Source organism: Plodia interpunctella, chromosome 3 (genome assembly GCF_027563975.2).
Source record: "Plodia interpunctella isolate USDA-ARS_2022_Savannah chromosome 3, ilPloInte3.2, whole genome shotgun sequence".
NCBI lineage: Eukaryota > Metazoa > Arthropoda > Insecta > Lepidoptera > Pyralidae > Plodia > Plodia interpunctella.
The window spans coordinates 1,849,932-1,877,247 of record NC_071296.1 but is presented as its reverse complement, the minus strand read 5'-3'; the positions used below and the strand labels follow the sequence as shown (position 1 = coordinate 1,877,247).

At 34.8% G+C, this 27,316-nt stretch overlaps 1 protein-coding gene across 6 annotated transcripts in view; it reads right to left on the bottom strand.

The window, feature by feature from the left end:
• The window catches only part of LOC128683847 (uncharacterized protein), a 34,167-nt gene that overhangs the window by 2,597 nt on the left and 4,254 nt on the right, over positions 1–27,316 (bottom strand). The window contains exons 2-10 of one of the 6 annotated variants that reach the window (XM_053769849.1): positions 15,693–15,780; positions 7,561–7,626; positions 5,837–5,975; positions 4,002–4,132; positions 3,446–3,555; positions 3,010–3,155; positions 1,670–1,877; positions 823–882; positions 688–744 (exon numbers count right to left, since the gene is read on the bottom strand). In XM_053769849.1, coding sequence (XP_053625824.1) covers positions 688–744; positions 823–882; positions 1,670–1,877; positions 3,010–3,155; positions 3,446–3,555; positions 4,002–4,132; positions 5,837–5,975; positions 7,561–7,626; positions 15,693–15,701 — 926 coding nt within the window. In that variant the 5' untranslated portion in view covers positions 15,702–15,780. The remainder of the gene's footprint in view (positions 1–687; positions 745–822; positions 883–1,669; positions 1,878–3,009; positions 3,156–3,445; positions 3,556–4,001; positions 4,133–5,836; positions 5,976–7,560; positions 7,627–15,692; positions 15,781–27,316) is intronic. The other 5 variants (XM_064437071.1, XM_053769851.1, XM_053769850.1 and 2 more) reach the window with 5 other exon arrangements.

Below are 27,316 nucleotides of genomic sequence, written 5' to 3'. Positions count from 1 at the left end.
AGTGGGATTACTAAAAGGTTATAGGTAAATGTATCTGTACAAAGTCGTGGTAGAAAATAACGCATAACCTGTAAAAAAAATCAAGTAGGTACACTAGGTAAATATAACAGAAAAATGTTAGTGACATACTTACTGTACAATCAAACTCAGGTACACGTTAAACACGGGTTACAAAGATGGCATAACAAACAGATGCGCAACCAGAGAACATAACTAGAAATAAGTTAGTTACACGACAACTACCATCTAAGTCTAGACTACAAAGTTAACAAAACACAAATATATACAAATGTTGGCTAGAAGTGAGTAGAACTACGTCAGCTTATTTGAAGCATGGAACCCTCATCTTCATTGTCATAAATTACACAAAAAAAAACTGGTCAATACTAATAATAACAAGTAAGAAATCATACAGTTGGTCAACAACGCTTATTTTAAGTTAAGCCAATAAACAAATAACATTTTCCTTCGTATTGAACCACCATATAGCAACACCGATGTACCTGAAATCGAAATACCTAAACAGTACTCGTACTGCTTCGACAGAATTACCGAATCGTGCCTAAATGTTTCTTGTCTTACATGATCAATTCTAATGAGAGTTCCATACCACCGCTCAAGAAATTTATTCACAAAAGAGTCCGCTCCGTTCAACCAGGGACCAACCAAATAACAATCGTGCTATACCTAATGACAAATGGGCGGGTTATATCCTCCACGCTGTTGGATATTTCGATATCATTGCTGAAAAAATCAACACATCACAGTGAGTTATTCACACAGACAGTTTCACGTTTGGAGAAGAAGAAGAAGGTTACATACTTAGTACGCAAGGGTTCCTTCTCGACGACTTTAGGTACTATTGGTACTTTAGGTTCTTCTCTGAAATATTAAGTAGATTTGAGACTGGCTGGTATGAATGATCCCTTTGATCTATGACTAATCCTTCATTTAAACGCAAGGTCTGTCCATGAGAACATGAGTAAAATATAATATTTATATTTCCCCTGAATGCTTAAAATTCAAGATTGTGTTTTACGAAAGATGAAGAAATACCAATCAGTCTCGGAGTAGCATAGATAAGAAAAATAGATAAGTAATAGTAAAATTATGCATATGTATAATACAATAATCAGTGGATCGTACGTATAAATGAAATATAAAGGAATACACAATGTAAGATAAAGAAAGAAAGACATTATCATTGCGCTTCTGAAATTTGCCTGAAATTGTTTAGGAATTATGTATTAATTATATATTAATTATATAATTAATACATATATAAATTAATTATATATTAATTAGGTGAGCCTGAAGTATAAAAGAACATTGTTTTTGTTTTAGTGCATCGTTAGGAAACAAAATCAAGTTGTTTAATTCAAAATTAATACATCAACTCGCACTGATAGTTCTCTCATCTCAGACATGAGAAACCACCAGATTGAGCGAGGAATGTAACTAACAAAAGTATTACTTTACCATAGTGTAGTCTGCGGCTAGTAGCCATAAACATTGTAAAGGGTTTATCCTGCGCTTAACCTCTATTAACACTGCTTTCGCTTCGTCACTCGCCGGCCGAATGATCAGAGAAAAGAGAGACCACTAACCTTAGTGAATAGATTTAAGGCGATGTCTTTAAGGCTCTGAAACGTCAACCATTGCAACTCACCGCACAACCAGCGGGTATATAGTCTGTGGCATGCTGTAGTCCCTATAGTAGAGCTGGAAGGGGTTGTCCCTGCGCAGGTCCCCGGCGAAGGCGGGGGGCACCCCCCCGGTGCTGGTGATCACGCTGACGTCAGCGCAGTTGCGGAAGGTCTCTGAGCGGCCACATCCGACCGCTTCCGTCCCGTTCGCGCATATGCCCCACATGTTTCCTGATGATAAAAATAGATGAACTCTTTTTGCACCATTTACGGAAGAATCACAAGTTTTACTCGTATTAAGGTATTCAATAGTAAATAAGTGCAAAGGTAGACATATAGAAATAGCAATTTCTTCCAATCAACATTTAGATGGATAGAGAGAGAAGGGAACCAAGGGGTAAGGTAAACTTAATAGCATAATATATAGATAAATATTGTTTCTTTTGGAACTGGCACGATGGAACACCACTCGCGTGCTTCAAAATAATAATAAAAAATACTATGTAGCTGCAGCTGAAGTATTTTTGCCGGTCATCGGTTGTACTATGAATGTGTAATGGATTCAAAGTTGAGGTTTAAAATGTCCCAACTACTAAGGTAGCTTGTATTTAGTATCAATTTAATAAGCTTTTATATTATAAATCCATCAATTTTTAGATAAATATCTGGCGCTCGGTACGTGTTCGGTTCCCAAAACGAGCAGGAAAAAAGTGGTTGAGAAGTTTCGATTTCTGAACGCAAACCATAAATCTTCGCGATACACATGAAGTAAATTAGGCATCTGCAATTCAATTCTGGTTGCATTTAAAAAGATATTTATTTTGGCCCTGTCTCAATTTTTTTGCAGAGAGATAAGTATGATATTCAAGGTATCGTAGTTCCAGTTTTTGTTCATTTTAAAGCTGTGGTAAAAATAATCACTAACTAAATACCTAATAAAATCTTAATTTCGATCTCTAAGTCTAATCTATATCACGGCTTAGATATAGCTAATACGGAAAAGATATAGCTAATGACCGCGGGCCCATATGCGTGCAACAGTTGTTTGATTAGGATAGAATAGTTTGTCTGTTTGTCAATTGGAAAGATGTCTGTGGTTGCATGTTATTATAGAATGCACTCATCGCTTCGTAACGCGAGAACATCCTAAATCAAACCCGATATAATTAAACAACTTACCAGTGTGGTATCGCCTAATATCCTCCCTTGGATATCATTCGAGTCGACAAGTTTTACCAACAATATTATTCCCAAGAAGATCTTCAAAATGGTAATGTTCATTTTTTACACTGACTCAGTTTCGCAGCGTCACAACCCCGAATGAAACCACTACACAGGAAGATAAGAGAAGGAAACAACTGACCAGTGTAGTATGTCCACTGCAGCACGCACTGGGTGCAGGTGACGTAGGGCGGCAGTCGCACCCGGTACCTGAAGATGTCCTTCTTCTTGGTGTCCAGGGGGATGAGAAACCGGTCCTCTCTGGTACCAGATATGAAGAGCGGGTACCTGGAACATGTACGGCGGTCCTATTGATTCCATGAAGTTTAATCTTGTAGGTACTCGTATTACACAGTCGGTGAAACATGTTTTCTTCTTTCTACGAAAATTTATCTTGTTTTACAGTTACGTGATTTTTGGCTTTTTAGTGTAACCAATTAGTGAGGTTGAGGTTCATTTTCCACTTAGAAGTTGTGTGTTCAAAACTGGATAAGAAAGCCTCAGGTCAGACCTTTTTGAACCCCTTTTTGACACTAGCGTAAGGGTGTGTTGATAAATGTTTTTAAGCTTTATATTACCGATCGAAGCATTCCTGGCTGGCTTCTTGTTTCGGGTTGTTGTTTGGACACAGTTTCATCACAAACGTCCCGAGATGATTGGCTGTCAGTTCCACCTCCACTTCGATTTCCTGTAATTATTAATTTGGATTCTGTATATCTAAATGGATGGAAGTGGCATGGTCAGTGGTTCTCGATAGCTCAGTGTTTAAGAAGTACTGTCCCGGATAGATAGGGGCGTGGGTACAATACCCGCTCGATTAGGGATATAGGCAGAAAAGTATACAAACATTCCTCCGCCTTACAAAATTACAATGAAATATAAATACAATTAAAATACATAAATAAATACATACAGCATCACGTCTGTATACCTTACGGTATACACAGAGTCGAGAGTTATGAAATTCGAAGGTTACATAAATAGATATATGTTGAAAGTTGAAAATTCAAATCATTTATTCAGAAATTAGACCTTCACAGGCACTTTTGTCACGTCAATTTTTATATTAAATAATTACGTCTCATAATATGTTTTGCTTTAATTTTAAGATTTGTTAAAAAATGTGTTAAATACCTGTCCAACACTATAGTGCCTGGTGACGATGCCCTTGCCGTACATCCCTCCGGCCTCGTGCGGTCTGGGCTCCGACAAGTGGTCCGCGTCCCCGCACACTCCACACCGCCCGCTGTTCTGCTCCCACTGAACTACACAGAGTCGTGGGGATATTGACATTATTTTACTAAAATAATGATATTATAATATCATTATTTTAGTAAAATAATGATAATATCATTATATATTATGATATATGATAATATCATTATTTTAGTAAAATAAAGACAATATCCCCACGTTTCATATTCACGTATTCATTTTACTAAAAGACATTTAGAAGGATTTTAGACAGATAAAATTTAATTAAGTGTTATAGAAATATCACTTAATCCTTATCCTTAGCAGCGCGTCGTCGATATTATGTGGAATGTAACATATAGGTTTGTACACGTCACTTTCAGACGTCCTCCTCACTTTAAATACAAATAGAGTGTGAACAGGAGGTAGTTCAGTTAATGTGATTTAAATCTGAATTTGTAAGTACTTTTTATTTTTATATATTTACGTCTATCGGCGATAAATTCAAAAACTCAATGGATACTCTATGGATTTGCATGCGGTTTTCACCAATAGATAGTGTGATTCCTGAGGAAGGTTTAAGGGTACCTAAAATTTATTATGTTATTATTACCCAAGCGATGCCGAGACGAGCCCCTAGAGATGAAGATGAATCATTGAATCATTATCATAATAACACCTATTGATATATTTACACTTGTTTTTCCCGCGCGGCTATTAGTTCTAAGAATCTGATGGGTGAGCACACAGCCTGTGCAAAGGTGATTGAACCCTGGATATTACCGAGCGTTGGCTCCGCTCATTAGCTTAATCTATGCAGAACAAAAAACATTTGTCCAATTGTTCCGAATGCAAGGATATTGCCCTGAGGAATGTTGAAAACACGGATGTGATGTGCTCATCGCCTTTACGAGGCTTTTTTCGTGCGGTATCTTATAAGTAGGTAGGTATAGGTACCTAGTGAAGATAATGATGACTAACAAACGTCTTTGTTTTGTTCAAAGAACCTCATCTTTTAAATTTTATTATCTATTAAAATAACTTCGACAAGATCAGTTTAAATAATTATGTGCGTTCGCAGCGTAATCTAGTCTCAGTTGAGCCACAAAATCGGCCAGGGAGCATGACGCGTCTATATCACACACGCATCAGCGTTACACCGCACGGTGTAGCGTTCTAACGCTAGGACGCCTGTAAAACCTACTCATCAATTGACCGAAGATTATTCCTAAAGTTCCTGAAATACTCCCAGTGATAGTTGCGGTTAAGACACTCACAATGGTAGTCATTGGATGGGTGACCAAAAATGAATTTGTCTTGAGCTCCTCCGTGCTTTGGAACGCACATTAAGCCGTTGGTTGTATTTGTAGTAGTTAAACCCGCCAATCCGCAATGGGCCCGTGGTGGATCTTGCATGGCTCAAACTTCTTCTACATCCATAAGGAAGACCTGTACCCCAGCAGTTGGGACGTTTTGATGATGATTTTGATGACACATAACTACACAATTTGACGACTTGACCTAAGTGAGTCAACATGTTTAGCACAATAATATAGCGTTTTATGTTAAGTGCCTATTTTTTCTTACTAAATCCTTTAAAAGGATACATATGTGTTTAGCTGAATAAATAAATAATACTAAAATATATAATATTCGCATTTCACGGAGTTCAGAGCATTTCGCGGCGTGAGTATATTTGGAACTAAAAGTAAGTACTTAACGTAGTTCCACGTAAGTTCCATTTGGAGTAACATGGACGAAAGGAGCATACGCACCGGCATACCCCCCGCAGAAGAGCTCATTGTCGTTGTAGTTGACGGGGTTGGGGAAGCCGAAGCGCCACATGGAGTTCCTCGCCGGGGGGTCCATCAGCCGCCCGTGGCCCTCCGCCCCGCGCCGCGCGCTGCCCAGCATCTGACCATTACATTGTTAGCTTCACGACAGGGACATTTATTTGGACACTACACACATTTTTGATTAAAACTAACGTGAGAATTGGACATTATTAATAAAAATTCGAAATTGAAACGGAAAAGTCGACTATAGTTTCGGTCTAGTAGTAGACCTTTTTCAAGACAAGTCAGCCCGCGCCTCCGCGGCCAAATCATTACGCACAACATAAGCGATTCGCTTCGCCCGGGCCGAGACGCACTCATTGAAAAAGATCTACTCGAACATATAGTCTACTTTTCGTCATTAATCGCACGTGAATGGCCCTTATTTTTTCATTAATAAGTAACTATACAATTTTTTAACGTAAGTAGATAAAATACTCAGTAGCTAGATGAAATACAATATAAAATAAAACAGTGAAAGAAAATCGTGTGCGACATTCCACAAAGAAATGCGTCTTAAGGGCAGTTTTTTTTAAATGTTTTTATTTTGACCTGAATTAGCGTCCGTATGGTAACTTTACCCGTGAAATGTCACATATTTTTTCATTACGAAGGTCAATATCATAGATTTAGAAGGGCCGGCGCGCGGGACAGTATAAAATTATAATGTCAATATATTACCAACCTAAGGGGAATGTAAGGTTCTTTATTACCCCAAAGCCTAAACCCTAAAAGTAAGCGAAAATATTTTTTTCTGGATTTAACTGATTCTAGAACGTAAAAACTAAAAAGCTCGTTGTAAAGTCAGCCGTTGATGTCTTTCATTTCAGTAATATTTGAATTACATTAAAAAAAATACCAAATTACTTAATTAATTATACAGACAGACTTTCACATTTATGATATTAATATGTATTAACTTGTGCACACATCTTATCCTGAACACACATCACCGCAAACAGACAGCTTAATAAACATTAACCACAGTTATGTTGGTTCGTCCCCACTGTACTCCAAGTTATAGGTATAGTTGTGGTTACGTTCAGATGTAATATATTCTACAGGTTGACTTTTAAAACTAGTCACGTTTTTGCAACAAATTTTGCATTACTTATTTAGGATTAAGCACACATAAAAAGGTAAATGGTAAGTCCCGTTTGTTAAATAGCTTATATATATAAAATGGAATCATGTGGACCTAGAATACCATTCCATATCCTTCTGTGAATGTCGTATGATGCAACTAATAGCCTTGGCAACTAACTAACATTAACATTCCCAAAATCACAGCCGAATCCTGAGTTTCTCGGCTTCACAACCCCGAACGCAAAAAATTGAACCTATATCTATAGGCGATGTCGGCGGCGGCACTCAACGCACGACGCGTTTAGAGTACCGCCGACATCCTATACGCGAAAGTAAGTTTAAGTATTTGTTAGGTACCTCTTCACGCTCTATCTACTCAACCAATCTTCTTGAGATGTTGCATACATGTAGTTTGAAGTCCGGATAAGGGCATAGGGTACCTTTCATCCCGAAATACCTAACTGTTCCCGTGTAAAATTAACGCGGGCGAAACCGCGGTCAAAAATATCAATATATTTTACAGAGTTTATATAATAACAGCCTTAAACTGCCGTTCAGTAGACGAAGTCGCTAGTTACCTGCAGAAGTAATATCCAATATGTCAGGAAGGAGGTCCCGCCCGCCGAGTATCGGCTCATTTCCATCTGAAACCAATAAAAATAAGATGTTATTGCTGTTATCCCATAACACAACGGTTTACAAGACGTACATCTTAATTCTCCAGATATACTGCACTGCCGTTGAACGGTACAGGAGTTTTAATGGAAAAACGGGATATTGATGTTGAAAATTGTTCATATTATCAATATATATTTTGTGATATTGAATCTAACATTATTGTTTTTTATTTCTTTGTCTTTTTGTGTTTTTTTAATAAACTATAGTTTATTGTACGTAGTATCTAACAATCTATTGATATCAGATAGATAAAACTGCAAATGGTGTATCTGCACATACATGTGCTTAAAATAATTAAGGGGATCTACGAGACTAATAGAAGTCAAAACATTTTTTATTTATTTTCGTCTGTCGCTCGCAGTTGTATAGCGGATAGTTTTATTTAAAATCTGGTATAGGTTTCATCGCAAGCCTAGAACCCGAGGTATTAACCGACAATAATAAATTATGAGCGGACGCAAGTAGACGCATAATATTTTCTCACATGTTTAATGTTTGATCCAAAGAAGTTTTAATGAGGCGCAATATTAAAAAAATACAATTAAGTAGACACTTTTTATCAAAACATCACCTAATTATTGAACAGTGATAAAATTACAACAAGGTACGATCATATTTGGCATCGACAAGATTGGAATCCAAGAAAATCGATAGCCAGGTGCTTTCTACGTGTTTTGCGCCCGTGATCGTAAACACTGATGTTATCTGTCCACTGCACAACATTATGGCTCGCATCATGACACGCGTTCCGAACTGTATGGCAATTTATTTACCTTGACCCAAGTTAGAGTATACAACAAAGCAAAAAAATGTTTGTTGAATTTATCCAGCGTTCGTGGTGAAAGGGTTAAAGCGACACTGACGAGGGCGAAATAAAACTTATCTTAGTTGACTTGCTGATAAATAGTGTTTTTGACTATTCAAACACAAACCAACAAAATTTTATTTTAAAGAAGCCACCTTTACTTTGCATCATCATACTGAATAGTTCTCATTTTTCTTTCAGATTACATTTCCTAAGCTGAATAGAAGTTGTCAAGTACAAGTAGAGTAGGTAAACAGCTCAAAAGCGATTATGAAAAAATAAAGGTGGAATTCGTATCACAAATGAGTCGTGGTTCTTTTTAAGTAATCGTATTTATCTGTGTTTTCATTGTTCCATATCTAATAGTCCTAATTTTGTTACATGTGAACATTTATAAAAAAATCAATAGATGACAATCAAATTTTTAACACATTAACACCGTGCAGTGGCATTTTAGGCATAATAAAATATTCCTTTTTAATTGCTTTCATACGCATTATCCAATGGCACTGAATGTGTTAACTACTAAATCATCAATCATCGAAAAGACACGCCTATATAAGGATCACAATGAAAAGATCCGTCTTGCGAGACATCTCGACGCCTCAGGGCATGTTATAAAAAGGACACGAAGATCCACATTTCACGTATTACCCAATCGTAGCTATAAAAACTCCAATTAAAGCTATAAAAAAGAGATATCCAAGTCGGAATCACAAAGGGTTATGAGATTTATTTTGGTTTGTGTAAAGCCTCCAGCCCGAGGCGTGCTTTTTGCTTTCTGAATGTGAACGAAGCCTGAATGGATCGCTTCTCATTTACAACGCTATAACAACCTCCCAGCTTCACATAATTTGTTGGCATATTGTTTTAAAAGACTGTCAAGACTTTAAATAATAATAAATAAATATTAGGACAACTCACACAGATTGAGCTAGCCCCAAAGTAAGTTCGAGACTTGTGTTATGGGATACTAACTCAACGATACTGTATTATATAACAAATACATATATAGATAAACATCCAAGACCCGGGCCAATCAGAAAAAGATCATTTTCCATCATGACCCGACCGGGAATCGAACCCGGGACCTCTCGGTTCAGGGGCGAGCACTTTACCACTGCGCCACCGAGGTCATGCACTTTGCATGAAGAGATTTCGAAGAGACGAATATATTCGCATAAAATAGCAGCTGACTGTGTTTTGTTAACGAAATAGCTTCATGAAATATAATAAATCATGTGATTCCACAATAATTACATTGTAATGCCGATTTTATACAGCAATTAGGTTAATTTAAGTTTTATAAGAGAAATTTTAAAATTTCCCTTCCCTCGAGGGCGCAATTTACTTAAGTACTTGATTTATGTATATAAACATGCAGATTTTCATTTTTACAATCAATCTTTACTAAGTACCTACACTTTGTTTTGGATCTCACTGCCTTGCGAAGGCCGGCAGAACAAAATTCATAAATAATAAAGAAAACAGAGAGCTAATTATTTGATTATTCCGAAATTTCATTGTTTCTACAAAATTTCGAATACTTACTTACACTTAAACTAAAAAAAATCATTTTAATAAATCTGTAAATTTACGAATATAGTAGGTACCTATATATATTCATTTTTTTAAATAAATACTACCAAATACCAAAAACGTGTACTCTTTTCGAAATTTAAAAATATCAAAAGCACTTGTCAAATCAAAAAGCATTATAAAAATCACGAAATATATCGAAAACCCCGCCATTTTCATATCAGGGCTTCCCGAATTAATGAAAGGCACGCTCGACTCGTATTTTACAGGAAAAGGTTTAAATTATCGTTTACAAGCAAAAATAATTGGTGGCCATCTGCGCGCGCGCATCGCGAGTGATACGGTTAACGTGTTATTTTCGTGTCAGAATCGCTTAAAATTAAAAATACAATAATCTCATGACAACTAGAAGTACTTATCTACTTTAAATAACTATATTAAACTATGTACCTAATAAAGTAATACAAAACGTATACATACATACAACAATTACACATATTCCAACTATCTCAACTAAGTTTAAATTGAAGTTAATTTCGATATTACGGAGGATTATTTTATTTAGTACTAGCTGCGCCCCGGGGCTTCGTTCTCGTGGGAATTTCGGGATAAAAAGTACCATATGTGTTAATCCAGGTTATTTTCTACCCGTGTGCCAAATTTCATAACAATCGGTCCAGTACAATGCGTGAAGAGGTAACAAACTTACTTTCGCATATTTATATTAGTAAGGATGTAAGCAGTTCCAGTAATTTAATCCGTGGTGGTAGCCTTTCTGACACAATAAATCGATCGAATTGCAGTATGCCATTTTAAGCACACGCTAAAGTGTAGACTTTTATAGCCGTTTACCTGTGGTAGATATTGATTCAGATTTACGATAACCTTATATGATTTTACGGATGCATGATGAATTAAACGAAGGGAGCATAAAATAAGGGGCTTCTTCTTTTACAATATTTATTTGCGCATATGACCATGTCTTTTCAATCGCACGTAGTGATTACCTACCTATTAAGTTATATATACATATACACATACTTTAAATTGTAACAGTGTAAAAGCGGACCCGTGGTTGTGACACTCTATGGCTGAGGAAAAAACTATATCTTAAATAAAAATTTACAATATTTAAATAACAAAGTAGGTATCTACTGTTCAAGTTAATAATTTAAAAAAACAAGGAACCAAAACCGTCTGTTTTTCACAATTTTTCGATAAGGAATATGTTAAATTGATTTTCTTTGCTATTGTGCAAGTACCTATATGTATTTACACTATAATTGAGAGTGATTTATTTAATCAACAATATTTTGACCAGAAATATTCTTCCAAGCTTCCAATTCCAATCAACAAAATGCAAAACCAATATCCATTTAACCAAAGTTTTCAATCACAATTACTCAAGAGACAACGGCCATTTACATCTGAATGACGTAATTTGTAAGGGAATAAACATTTTCAATACGATATAGACATCTGATTAAAATGAGTGGCCAGTGTGTGATTGCACAGATTAAAAACATAGGAATGTAATTTCATATGACGTTAATTGAAATTTAACGAGGGTCAACCGATTTTTAGACAGTGGCCCAAATGTCTGTCTTTGTTTTGCTGGTTTTAATATGTTATGATGAAATAATAACATACAGAAGTATTAACTTGTATGTTACTTATATATCTAAGTAGAAATCTATTCACTATCACTATATAGTTTAAAACAAAGTCGCTTCAGGCTGTCTGTCTATCCCTATGTATGCAGATATTTTTATCTACACGTCGGAATTAGATGCGGGTTTTTTAATAGATAGAGTGATTCAAAAGGAAGGTTTTGGGTGTATATTTATTATGACTTAACTGGAGTGAAGCCGGGACGGGCCACTAGTTATATATAATGTACTTACTCCACGACAGATCGTGATATGATCATGGAATAAAAGGACAATATTACTATGGTCCTGTTACATAGTCATTTTCAATTTATTTTTATTAAGTCCTTAATTATATAGCCATGTATTGGAATCACGGTTATTAAAAATTAATAATCTCAATAAGGAAAGGTCGTATTTGATCGCACGACAACCAATCTGACGTAGTTTCACCTATTTAAAAAGTAAATAAGCACTTGGTTTAACTTTCTTAAGTGTGGATTTGATCAGTCAACTTTGACGTTAACTTGAACCGCCACCGTCGTCGGTCAATTGACTAATAATAATAAGCTTTGAAATGCTTAATTTTTTTCTGACTTGCAGATAGAGTTCGCACGTCTTTCGGAAAATATTTCTCGCACTTTTACAACACATACCTAATTATTATAACTGCAGCACCTAAGTGGCTATTTATTATTCTTATAACACTTTGAAAATCAAGTAACATTCTGTTTTAAACATAATGATTTGGAGAATTAATCTTGTGTGGTGCTCCCAGTCTATAATTTAAATTTAATGTAAGTATAGGTACCGCTAGCCCTAAAGCCAGTACATAAAAATTGTTGATAGTATTACAGCTTTGCTCTATAATTTGCAAAGTAAAAAGACTGTTGATCTTTTTCTCGGTTTCCATGTAACTCATTAAACATTCAACATTCCCATAAAAAAATATTGAAAGGTGTTGACTTAAAATAAAATAAGGAAATTGTACAATTCACTGGGACAATGTGATCACTCTAGATCACTTCTGTCAGTGTACAAGTTTAATCAATGGCTTGCCACCGCTGTGTGTGTCTTTTGACTGATAGTGAGTAATTAACAATTTATGTCGCGTTTCGACGCGACCATAAAAACAAAAATGTTAATAAAACAGCCAAGAATGAATAGGCTACGAATATAATATCATTTATGAAGGCGGGTTCCCTGTTTTTGAACATCATTTGGATTTCATTTCGAAAAACAAGTAACAACATACTATTGATCAATAATTAAATGCTTAAATGATTTTATTTTTTTATTTTCTGACAGAAAACGTTCAACATGCGAAAGTCCAACCATTTAGGCGTGAAAATGAATAGTTAAGGATTACGACAAACGGCAATATTTCATTTTTTATAATTTAGGATACACGATGCAAGGTAAAATGTAATCAGTTTTCTTTTATTTTTGAGAGAACAAAATATATCTAAACTTTACAGCATATATACTAATTTTACATCATCTCAAAAAACAACATTGATAATTATATTTTAAGTTAGATCTTTTTTGTTACGGAACCCTAGAATACCATAATTATTTACTGAAACTGTGTAAACCACACAAATCGCCGAGGGTGGTGTTAATATGCAGGACGTCTCGCGTTGTAAATATGCCCCAGTATGGTGTAATTGGCCCTTAGGACGCAGCTCGTAATGTATGGACGGGGCAGACAAGATCACGGTATTTAATGCCAATTGAAATCATCGACAAAGTAATATTGAGAGGAGATTTATTAACAAAGCATTTGTTTGATAAAACAATCACCGATTACCTAAACGACTGGCAGATTTCCAAAATTCATAACACAGTTTATTTAACCTAACCATTCCAAATTTCTCCCGAATCTTTATGCTATTTGTTGTTTGTTTGTAATAACTTTATTGCACGAAAATAAATACATGAATTAAAATTTATACGTAATGCCTACTTACCTAAGTAATTTTCTTGTCATAATCGACAGACTTCCTTACCGGCAAGTATGAATCCTTGTTGACCGCTCTGTCTGTACATATTTGCCGATATGATCGACAAGCGTGAAACAGATGACGAATGTCAAGGGTGAGTGGTAATCGTAACATGAGAAGAAGAAATCATTTTGTTTTGGATCAAGTTACGCAAACGAACTGACAATACTTAAAATTATTTAGGTACTTCAATTACTACTATTTAAGCGAATCCGAAGCACAATAGGTCTTGAAATGGAACGTGCCTTGTCAGATTTTTAAAGAAAGTTAGGGTGAGTTGCACTGCATTTTGTCTATACGTCACCTGAAAATGTCAAAGTTGACTGACGCAACTCGCCCTTACTTGTTACAGATGAATATCTCTTCGTCTCTCTCAGTTAGATAACAGGTATAATAAATTTAACGTAAGTAAAGGTGATTATTTAAATCACCTTAAATAAGTATATTTTACCAATTATGGGTATGCAAAAGTTTGGAGATAAATCCCTTTAAGATCTTTTATTTTGTTTGCATAAAATAAAGTATGAAAATAACGTTATAATTATTACTTTCGTCGAAAGTTTAATAAATTTATTTTGTATTTAATTATTTCCATAAGTAGTCTATAGGAGCAGGTGCACGCGCCACAAAAACTTGAAGAATCTGAGTAACATTTTGCATTACAGTTTTTTCCCTCTTTCACTTGCCTTTAAGCCATAATGAGTACCTGCAAATTACTTTTTAAACACTCGAATTACGCGAAAGCGTGTGTGGCCAGAGACGCTAAAAGGTACATAATTGTAGATTGTAAATATCCATTTACTTATGGATGGATTTAAAATAAATAATTCAGAACATACAGGAAGAAATTTCTGAACTGAGTAGTTACAAGAACAATATCAAATATTATTCGATAGTCGAGTCGGTATTTAATTTTTTAAAGTGCATATTTTATGCAAATAATAAAAACTTTTTATTTTAATTTCGCATCAAACAAAATTCTCATCAACCTTTAAATAGTTGTCGTCATTTGTTTTAGCCTCATCAAAAATAGAAAGGTAAAATCGCGACAATATAGAATTAATGGTTAAATAATTAAGTTAGGGAGTTAGCTTTCTTTTATATAATTTTTATGTGAATTTAGGTTGGCAAATAAATTAATATTAGAATTTGAATAATAACGATTCCATTTACACGCGAGACACTCGAGGCACAGTTCGAATATTCCTGACCTTTTTTTTGCAAATCTGTAGAATTTCCGTGCGAGTTTGTGTAAACTGGTCGTTGTCCAATTTAACCAGTATTATTAAATTAATCGTTACCCCACTTATCCTGTAGGTTTCTGGAGATTTTGATCTCCAGATAAGACCGAGTTGTTTTTTGGACGAGTCATTACTGTCAACTGAAGTAAAATATGGTCATGTAAACGAATGAAATTTCCTTAAGAATTTATAAACCTACCTATTATGTGAGTAGAAAGAATGATTATAATTAATTAGGTATTGGGTAAGGGTAGCATAGCAACCGTGAATAATACTATTGTATAAACATTTTGATGCAATTAATACATTTTTCTGTTTGCACTATTTTAGGTATCTGGAACTTGAAGAACAAAATATTGATTTCTATCTACATATAGGTAGATTTTTAACTGGACCTTCATGAAATTATATGTAAATTCTAAATGAGTCAGAAATATTTTCATGTTTATTTGTATTTCATAGATATATTATGTGTATAGGTATATTGTAATGCATATAATGCATTTCTCATCAAGTCATCATCCAACTGAACCATTTTGGCAAGAAAATCAGTTTGGTACCACGACACACGACACAACCCACGACCGATGTCGGACGTAAGCACTGGGCGCGGCTCATTGCTCAGTCGTGCTCGTGCTCCGTTGTTTTGTACGGTCGACGGACAACGCTGATATTGTACAAGAGTTTGGACGTACGTTGACGAATGTTAACATCAAAACCTATAGAAAACAACGGAGCGCAACTCTAAGTTGTGTGAGGTTTGTCACAGTCCCGCCACGTCAAGTACCTACTTACCCTTGACATTCAGAAAACGGCATTGAAGACTGGGGGCTCGCCTGCGCCGGAGTGGACGATCACAGACCTTACAATGTTGCAGAACTGGCTGCAATATTAATAATGGGTATTTAGTTTTTTACATAGCCTATTTATGTGTCCCACTGTTTGGTACTTAAATAGGTTTCTAAAAGTGTATCTAGTTAAATTTCATACTTTTATTAAACCTTTATTATTTTATTATTATTTTTATATAACACAAACATGATTTTTACAGATTTTAATTATCATTCCATTCTCGCAACTAATATTATAAATACGATAGTGAGTTTGTTTGTTACCTCTTCTTGATTTATCTACGCATCCTAGATAGATAGAATAGATTTTTTTTACTTAATATTTTCTTTATTGGTACGTATTCTAAAAGATAAGATTTTCCATATTTTTTTTTTCAGACGAAAATGTGCCTGTTTGTGAAAAAAAAAACACAAAATTGCATTAAAAACTAGACTCTTAGTATTAAATAGATTAGTACCTCCCTATTTTACGTTACATATAACCGTTATGTTATGACCGATCCGATTTGATTATTTTATTGCATCGTATACTTTGAATATTAATTCTGTTTGGTTCTATTCATTGCACTTTCTCACATTGACTCTATACATGGCAATGTAGGTCAGACAGTGATTATATTGTATGGAAATCATTTGAAAAACTTATCGACTTTAATTGACATGTGATAAATGACATACATTTGTAAGCTTTAAGTGACTTCTTCGATTTTTTCGGAGAATGATTTCCTTGGTTGATGAATTCAATTATTTTTGTTTCTTAAGCAACAATCTTAAGAAACAAAAATAATTGAATTATATCTTTACAACAATGTTTTAATAAGCTATATTATTAAGTAAACTTTTTTCTAGCTTGTGCAAAATTTACGCAAGTAAATATTTATTATTTAATCCAATTACCTGTCGTTTCTAATCTCACTTCTAACTCTATGCAAAGAAACTGGAGCACAGAGTTAAATATACCGCGACACTTTTTTTATAATTGGATTATTTGCGGGAACCTGTATCGACTGCCTTCCGTATTTAGTTATTTCTTTAACGCATTATTTAACTTGATTAACGATTGGAGACGGATCCAGCTCTCCGGGGGGTGAGGGGTGTTGTCCCCCCGCTGGGTTATTTGTTGGGCCCTGAGTGAAAAGTTATTAATATAAATTACAAGATTCAATTTCGCGTCTTTTATGCAAGTAGGTTACCCGGCCGGCATCGCAGTGGAAAGAGGCATAATTCCATGACGCTGTACCGGTATTATTATTGTCAATGAAATTAATAGATGTCAGATATATCCTGGTGCATATTCTCCCGTGGATGACGTACGAGGCGACTAGGGGACACATAGCCTAGGCATTGGTAACAATAGTATGATGTCAGGCAGTTGTAAAATCACAGCCAAATCTTCAAAATTTTAAGGTATTTTTTTTTACATTGCCCCTTGGCTTCTCGGCGTCACAAGCCCGAACGCATCCGGGAATGCGGAGATGAGAGAAACGTACCGTGCATATTACGTACTTAAATTTAGCAGATTTTTATAAGAAGCAACCCCATATATGATAATAATAACACAGGTAGGTTCCTATACCCGCGCCCACCTACCAATATCGAGTTTTTAAGCCGAGATGAATCAGAAGGCTGCATTAGCATACGAGATTTATTCAAATTGCTTTGGTGACAGTATGGTGACAATGAACCTACAAAACGCCTGTTATAACCGTCGTCAATCAGAGTTCACATTAAAAATAATTCGTAATAAAATTTGAATAACCGATTTGATTTTGTAAACAATGTCGATGGCTGTATGAAATTACAATAAATTAATAGTTTAACTATGAACAGATTAAATAGACAGCATACAGTTAGTTTTATTAGGTACTTGTTTTTATCTATCATATTATTAAACGTTTTACTATTCGTTATTTATTTTTGCATTCACCAATTCAATATAAAATATTTAAAAATAATCGCCAATAATAACGACACAAGTGTTCACATTGAACAGTATGCGATATTGTGATTTATGTCGATAAAAAATCGTCGAATATAATCGAGTCGAGTCATTGAACCGACACAACAATGGCGAGTCATGTTGAGATGACATGAATGGCTTTCACAATCGATTTAATTACAATATCGGATCGGATTCACGTAATAATAACCATATACGAGTATTTAATTTAGCACTATTTAGCTGGTTCATAATGTGTTTATTATATCTGTGATTTGTAAGAAATCTAGACCGCTACTCAACTATAATGCGTATAATGTGGCCTGTTCACTCTTCAGTTCACCATCTACATATCACATCCCCTCAATCCAATGCTCCATTCTAGCGTAAAATAAAGACAAACTGACACACTTTCACATATACAGGGTTACTGGTATATCAAACGCAAAACCTCCTACTTGTACTTGTACATGAAACCAAGTAACTTTTATCCTACGACTTTTCGTGATTCGTAGTTTTTTTTCATATAGGAGTAAAAAATATATACAATCTACTTAAATTGCAATTCTACACATCTTAACTCTGTGTAATGCCAAGCAACGCTGCTGTACATACAGTAGTGTTATGTAACGTTTTGTAGAAACGACATTAAAACTAGAAAAAGGATTTTTTTTGTATATAATACGTTTAGACAAAAGTCGTAGAACAAAAGATGTTAGTCTCTATGAGTACCTTATGCGCCTTTGTAAGGTTATGCGTTAGATACTAGTAACCCTGTATATTAGTGTGGATGCTATTCAAATCCTAATTACCTATCAATTGACACTCCTCATGTATTAATATCAACTTAGTAGGTATACTAACGCAGAAACTAAGCGTTAGTATACTTACTAAGTTGATATTATTCTTTTCCGATTACGGAATGAATTGGAATCTATCGTCTCCTTCATCTTTTCTCAAAAAAATCAAGTGTGTGACACAACAAAAAATCGTGCATACACTCAAAAAATTATGTGGGTTGAATTTTAACTCTAAAAAGTTATTGACTGATGACGATTTTTTTTTAAAAAGATGAAGAAGACAATAGATTCCAATTCAAGTAAATGTTATGCATTGTATGGTATTGTGTTTTTTAAATCTACACTTGAAAAAATATCTGAGATATATTGGACTTTAAATGTCATTTTGTAAACTTAAATAGCAAAAGCTCGATAAAAACTTGACATGACAAATAAGCTTCAGAATAAACTTCGGCGCTTTGCAACTTAATTTACAAATGGCGTGATCGATCGGACTCCAGATAAATTTGTAATAACTACTCACCTTACTATGAATCCGTTTTGATTTATAAAATTTAAAGTTGTGTTTTGTAGGTAAATGTAAATAAATATTTCCTCAATGCATCGATGTTGTAATTGGTATATAATATGTTAATTTCACCAACAGAATTTGGTAAAAAAAAAAAAGAATAACCGATAAAGGAAACACAAAACGTGTTTCCTTTATCGGTTATTCTTTTTTTATTCAATTTATTCGTAAATCGAACCCTTGGCGCACACATTGCGCTAACCGACAAATAAAAATGTCACTATGTAAACGTTATGCACTTATAATGCGAATTATATACAGTTAGTCCCGATTTTTAAGCCGGTTTAAAATTTCAATGTAAAAAAAGGCATGGAGAAAACATCTCACCAAATTGACGATTTAAGGCGTTGCCTCCTCGCCTCGTTTCTGAATTAAAATCAATTTCGAATTAATTTTGCAAGTTTCCAAAAATATAAAAAGAACTAAAGAACTTACTGAAACGTCGGTTTTAATAAGCAATGTCGGTACGCGTCGACTGGGAAGCCAGTAAATTGAAACACTTATCAGTTGAATTAGCCAAGCGGGATTAGCTATGTATGTACCTATTTATTTATTGAACAGAGACAGACAGTAAATAGGAGAGTAGGTACTAACAAAGGTGCTATGAATATTAGTATAGAATAACAATTTACAAAGAGGTCAAAAATCTCATAAAGGACAACCTTGGAGGGATTTTTTCAATTATTAACGGAACCACATATTGCCATGACTCGATACACGCAATTAAAAAATACTATACTTACATTGAATTCTTTGTTACCTATATCAAGTATCGTGTTTCATCAAAACCGTCAATGAACCGAAACCAGTAAAATCTCAGTTTATTTTTTTGTGAATCCATCGAAGTTTATCATACAGTAGTCACATGTTCGGATAATCGTGAATTTAAAATCGAAGACGTGATGTCACCTACCATTTATATATTTTCGAAATACGTAAGAGTTTCTTTTTATTTTTCCCTGTGTGAAAGGTGACCATCATGGTGCCTGTATTGGGCTGTGGTCTCGATTAAACAGAACGCTAAATATCAACGCGTGGAGATATGATTTACCGTGTAAAGTATCTTAATAAATCACATACAATACAGTCCTAGAAATAACTTATAAGATGGCTTTTTAAACGCTGTCTCTCGTTTTACTGTGATGGCTACCTCTGTGGCGTAAGGTTTTCATTATGCTAAATTTACTTTGGTCACAAATTACATAATACCCCAACTTTGGTGCTAACTCAATCTTTGTGATTTGTCCTTATACTTTTATTTATTTACTAGATATTGTAATAAATATAATAATACCCGGGCCTTTGCTCCCGTGGGAATTTTGAGACAAAATATAGCCTATAACAATCTTGGATAATGTACCTGACTAATGGTGAAAGAATTTTTGAAATCGGTTCGGTAGTTTCGGAGATTACCCGCCTCAACAAACTCACAAACGCTTATACAGAATTATAGATTTAAACACTTTCTCCGTTCGCATGCGACAGGTTCAGCGGTGGACCAGGCATTTAAAGAAAAGTTTAGAAAAATCTGCTCTCATTTGAGTCGATCGGGCATAACTTGTATGGAAATTAGAGTGTAGTTTACATTGCGTGCTTACTGAGGATGTTCATCCATAGGTATATCTTGACTGTATGTTTGATATGTTCGTGAAAAAATATGAATGTTGGAATTCCTTCAGACATTTTTTTTGTTTTCCCATTTCTGTCACTTCATCAACTATTTTAATATTGCCGTGAGGCACTGACTTCCTCATGGATGGAAAAGGGTCATACACATGACTCACCCCACGGGCCCCTTTAAACTGGCAACTGTATTAAGTACAGTCGGGAGTCGGAACCACCTCGAGTACAACATTTTTTTTTTTTTAATAAATGTACAACATTCAACAGCCCACAGTAAGCACTAAGCTTGTATCGCGGGTCCAATGGACAAAAACACAGAAACGGGCACAACACACACAGATCAAACATCCTTAATTTCAAACCAAATAAAAATATATTTAACTTCGAAAGAATGTATGAATGTCTGTCATCACATATACGCCATGACAAGACCGACCCACCTCATTTCACGCTTCGAGATCGTTATTAGCATAAAACTGATTTACATCTTGTGTACTACCTATAGCACTAATTTATTGTATTTCTTATAATTTGATATTTATATTTTATTTTTGAGCATTATGACAGCCGGCGGAACCATGGCGGAAACGCTTACCCCACTCGTCTGCCTCCGCCGCGCGAATCGTCACTTTTGTTAGAGTAATAGCAATTAAGATGTCTCTTCTTTATTTTAGAGTTCGCCGGACGTATCAAGTTTCCGTCAACAAACCACCAAACAGACAAACAAGTATAACGGCCACATTTTCGACCAGTTTCGTAGTGTGACAGTCTCTGTCTATATCAGCTTTACGTTAATACGTATACAACGTCAAGGCCGTTTCCTAAAGTCTTTGAACTTGACTCGCATTATCCATATTCGGTTAAAAGAAGCTGAGAAAAAATATTTATGCAAATTAAAATTTCTGAATTTTATTTAAACTCATGATTGTTATTGAAATTTGTTTAAAACATAATCTCACTAATCCCTCTTTGAATTTGGAATTCGAAAGAAACATAGCTCTATTCTCGTAAAGGGTTTTAGTGCCTAATTTCCATCATGGCGGTATTTTTTTCCAATTAGGTATTTTCGGCCAGCCAGTGCCAAAAACATGACAGCCATTAATCAGCCAAATTGAAATTCGAACTGCGTTTAGTTTTTTGTTTCAATCCATCAGCGAGATTTATTCGAGTAGCAAGGTCCGATTACTTTATTTTGATGCTAATGTATTTTTTGGTCGACGTCTCATTATGTCGAAGCATTGGTTTTCGGCTTCTTTACAAGTCGAACTATCTTGTTAATTAGTCATTGTATAACAATATGTTTTTTAAATTTAAAGGAAAAAATGCTGACATAATACCTATTCCGAATAAGAGAGTCCTGAAGTTGCAAATTGATGACTATTGGTATCATTGGTTATGTCATAACCAAATCCCACTAATATTATAAATACGAAAGTTTGTGGGGATGTATGTGTTGTGTATGTTTGTTACACTTTGACGCAATATCTACTGGACGGATTATTATGAAATTTGGTACACGGGTAGAATATAACCTGTAATAACACAGAGTAGGTACTTTTTATCCCGAAATTTCCACGGGAGCGAAACCCCCGGGCGCAGCTAGTATAATACAAAAGATGCCTAATTTCTGAATAAATGATTCTATTTTGATGAAAGCTTATCTCACATATAGAACAGTGTTAATATTAGCGCCTATATAACATTAGAAGAAGTAGTAATATGTTTATTTTTTTTATTAACATTGGTAGGAAGGATAGTAAGTAATTTAAGCAAAACAGTCTCTGAATCTCGCAGTCGCAGGGCTGACAAAAATGCTTCGAGGGCCGGCAGATCCACAAGGATCCTCTCGTGCGTGTTCGCGGGCTAGTGAGAATGAGACCCCAATATATTACTTTGTTTAGCTTGCGGAACCAATACTGGTGATTGTAATGTCAGGGCCGCGAGCCAGTTCTAAGTGGACCAGCTTGACATTTCACAGGTTTCGTGGGTGCCCGTCATGTGATGATAATAATAGAATGAGAAATTAGAGATCTGTTTGCAGAGGTTTGAAATTTGTACACTGCAACGAATTTAAAGTATTGTAATATCTATAAAAAGAAATTTATCGAAATAATAATATATGGTACTTATACAGCTGTTAAGTTAAAGGTAGGATCCAGCTCAGGTTCGTTTTTGAAGATTCTTTAAAAAATATAAAAACCGGTGTTTTTTATTTTATTTTCTAAATAACTTTAAATTATCATTTTTTCGTTAACTTTTTAATGTCAAGACATGTCAAGATTTTTTACCTGCACTTGTAAAGTTACGAATATGCCATACGACATGAAAACACCATGAATATATACTTGTAAAGTTTAATAAATAAAAGTAAAATCTCGTCTTGTCATGACTTTTTATTGAAAAAAAAAAAAAAACAAATTTTTGAGGTGATATTCATTACATACCGGTATATATTAGATTGTTTTTTTAAAAAATTTGATAAAGCTATCGCTTACCTAACATATGGAATTGTATCATGTATATCTGTGCCACACTCGGCTCATGTCAAGGCGGCCGAAATGCCACTCACGTACGAGCAGACATAATATCTCAAACTATCACTCCAATAAGTGCAAATGCTTGTACCTTAATTACATTAAATAACGTTAAACAGTAAAGTTTCTTAATTTTTCACTGCATACAACACTTTATAGTGCATCTGTAATGTCACAGCAACTTTTAAAAACATTTACTTAAGTACGAATTAATTTTAAACGCAATTTCTCCCCGTTAAATCTGGTTTTAATTGGTTTTGGAAGAGGCAGCCATCTATTTTCTTCTGCACGCCACAGATTATATATAATACCCCAGTCCATGGGATACACCCGCAAGGGACGCGTACGCACAAGCTGACAGTTTTATGCTAAAGTAAATTCGTTTGTTTGTTTGATTGTTACATACCTCTTCACACATTATCTACTGGACCGATTGTTGTGAAATTTGTTACACGCGTAGAAAATGACCTGGAATAACACATAGGATACTTTTTATCCCGAAAATCCCACTGGAGCGAAACCAGGAGCGCAGCTAGTAACCTATTGTACAAAATTCCCACGGGAAAAACTGGAATTGACTGGAATAAATTAGTGAAAGAAATTAGTGACCATGTACTTTATTGTGTACTTACATGTTATATTACTGATAAAAAATGGTAAGCCCTTCTGGCATAATAGGGACCAACACTGTTTGAATGAGTTTCTTTCGGCATTTCTTCTCAGCAGTGGTCGTTCCGAAATGCTAGTAGTTTGTAGCTTTGGTAAACATCATTTAATTTAGAATATGACGTGAAAAAGTGCCTGTGAAGGCCTAATTTCTGAATAAATGATTTGATTTTGATTTTGATTTTGAGTTTACGAAGCACGAGGTGCCTTATCATGCACAATATGCAGAAGGCTCTACGCTAGTCCTGTTGCCAGAACTGAATGTGTTGACGACGTAATGCCAGATCCACACTGCAGCCTAACTAGACACATGCCGACGCGAATGCGTGAACATTGCGTAGTTAGTATGAATGCTTTTATTTCCAGCAATGAAAAACAGCACTGTATACCGAATCCGCTAAAGTTTGGCGAACTGTTCGACGACAATGCGGAGCCGGCCGGCATAACACGTATCAACCGTGCGCGTGACGCAAATATCAATCAGTTTTCTGACTGCGCTCCAGAACCGTGGATTTAGGAAACAAACCTCTGCTCTGTTTAAGCGACAGTCCGTCCACGATACACGAGTAAATAAAAAGTAAATACTTAAGTAATTTCCTTTGAGCAACATAATAGGTACAGTTTCATTGTACCACTTGAGTGGTACCTAAACGCATGGAACCCCACATTTATCTACCTATAATAATAACATTGATTTTGAACCATTTCTGTCGGCAAGTTTTTTATCATTATATCGTTAGCCTAATTAGATCACCCAATGAACTAAAATTTTATCAAGAGTAGGGTAATCGACTCAAATTATGATGTATATTATGTTATTTGTTTGTTATCGCATATCTCAGAAATCTCCGATGACACAGTACCGATTAATTTGGGCTAATTTGGTGTAAGTCATGTGCAATTAATGATTGCAACTCAGGTATTTCGGCGTAATAATCAGTAAAATTATTAATCAGTAAAATTATTAATCATGGGGAGAACGCAATAATAAAACTTTTTGATAGTTTTCCCTGACGTGACTTAGGAGAGGCTGCAGGAGTGCCACCCACTCTGGTACGACCACGTCTGGCGTAAACCGACAAGTACATAGCAAAATCTGAGGAGGAAAGAAATGCCTGGCAATGTCGTTCCCGCCTGGGCTTGGCAGAAGGAGCAAAACCAACATATGCTTGCTTACGATAAGAACAATGCGTGCCAAAGGTCTTAACTATTAAGGTGACCGAAGATCGTACGAAATGGAGGAGAAAAATTAGGAGAACCGTCCCTAATAGACTCCGACGCTTAGCAGCGCGTCGGCGGAAACAATCGGGACAATGCTAGGATAAGAGAGAAAGAGAAAGTCCACCGATATGAGAAAATATACCATTTTACATCAAATTGTTAGAATCCTCTCAGCGTCTCGCGACTCGGCTAAATTTTTGAGGACCAATATATCACCATCTGATCTGCGGCATTATCTGTGGCATCATACAGGTCCTTCGGTGTACAGGTGGCAGGGCACGAAGAGCACTATTGAACTTACTCATAATGATTAAATAAACAGTAAACATAACTTACGAAATGTTTAAGCCATTCGTTCATAAAATGCGAAACAGTGTCTTTATTAATAGGTTTGTCGCCTGAATAAATACATCAGGCAACCTTTTTAAACCGCATTAATGTCTGGCTGCACTGAAATTAATCACTTTCTGAGATAAAGTACGATAAACAATGTGAAAAGTCAATGAATGAGCATCTTTGCGCATTTGGCATAGAGTTAAATAACAGGAAACGACTTTCCTGGTTTATTGCAGTTAGTGAGCTGTAAAAATCTAATAAAGAAGTACAGTCAAGAAGCAGATTTTTTTTGGAAAATTCCAATTAAAACAGTATTGCGTAGAAGTCACAAAACAATTGGATATATATAAAATTTGATGCAAAAATAAAGAACACGATATAAAAAAATGGCTTTGTATGTTTGTATGTATAATTAAAAACAAAATTAAGTGCGTTACTACTTATATAAAGATTTCTTTTTACTCTGTTACCCATCATTATCATTGTACAAAACTTTGAATCAAGTTATTTTCTTATTACTACTAAATACTTATTCAATTTTGTTTCCAATGGCGCTTAATTCTGGTTATACGGTCGGAACGAAGTGAGTGTAGGTATTTTTGAATATTTTATTTGGCAATCAGCTAATTTATCAACTCCATCACAATTAAACGTCAATGATAAAAATAATAACGTCAATAAAGAGGAGAGCGCATTTAAAACTCATTGTTGCCAACTTATCACTCAATTCTCGAGGGTCCTTCGAAGATCTTAATATTAACAAGTTTTTGATTTGCTCACTGCCTTTGATAAATCAGCAATACTCACTTAAATTTCTGTTAAACATGTTCTTGAAATGAGATGTTGGGGAAAAAATTAAATGGTCACAAGATATGCGAATGACAAATGATCACGCAGCCGTCAGCCGCCTACACGTCCGTAGGAGTAAAAAATTATGTTTATCTTAAATTTGTCATGTTTGAAGATATCTAAAGTTATTTGATAAGTTTTCACATTGATTATAATACAATACAAATATTGTGGCCATTCCACAATTAGGCGAAGTTGCGATCGAATTATACTTTTCAATTATTTTCACGAAATTACAATTTTGCGCGGTTCTACCCAATTTGTGGTGGAATGCAATATGTATGTCGAATACAAATAAATTGAAAAATATAATTTAATTTCACCAGATTTTTAATAATAATATATTTAAAAAATACTATCCTTAGAAAGTATTTGTTTTCTTTTACACGAACCTGTTCTTCCATTTTTAAAAAATATATTTTTGATCTTTATAACGGCGTGTATAAAAGTAAATTAATTTTAAGACATCTATTAAGATGCTTTATCATAATATTAAATTATCCTTGAAGTAAAATTAATTTATGAAAGTGTAATTTGGTAAGTACATTGTTATTATATTTATCTTGAAAGCGGTCTTGTAATTATTAAGTAGGATAATTTACAGAATACATGTCTTGTGCGTGATGTGTATTTTTTAAACAGCGGGACGCCATTTTGAATAAATCTTTGAGATAAATTTCTCTATGTAATGCAAGTAATATCCTAGTAATTGATATTTAAGGAAACATGAAGGATTTACAAGCCAAATGCCTAAATAATAATTGCAAAAACATCACGTGATATAAATTATATGCCTAGTACCTATTTCTCATTAAGCTACAAACTACTTACTTGTCTAATTAAATCAAACTTCTTCGAGTACAGTTATATAGTAAGTATATATACACCTACCTAGTTAGGATTGATTAAATACATTTTCGTCATCTTACAATACCTACTTTAAGGGATGGATATCAAATTTATTTCATTAAGTCTGCGACGCTGACTATAAATTCTAACTAATGGCTAACTTTATGAAATAACTTCAGAATT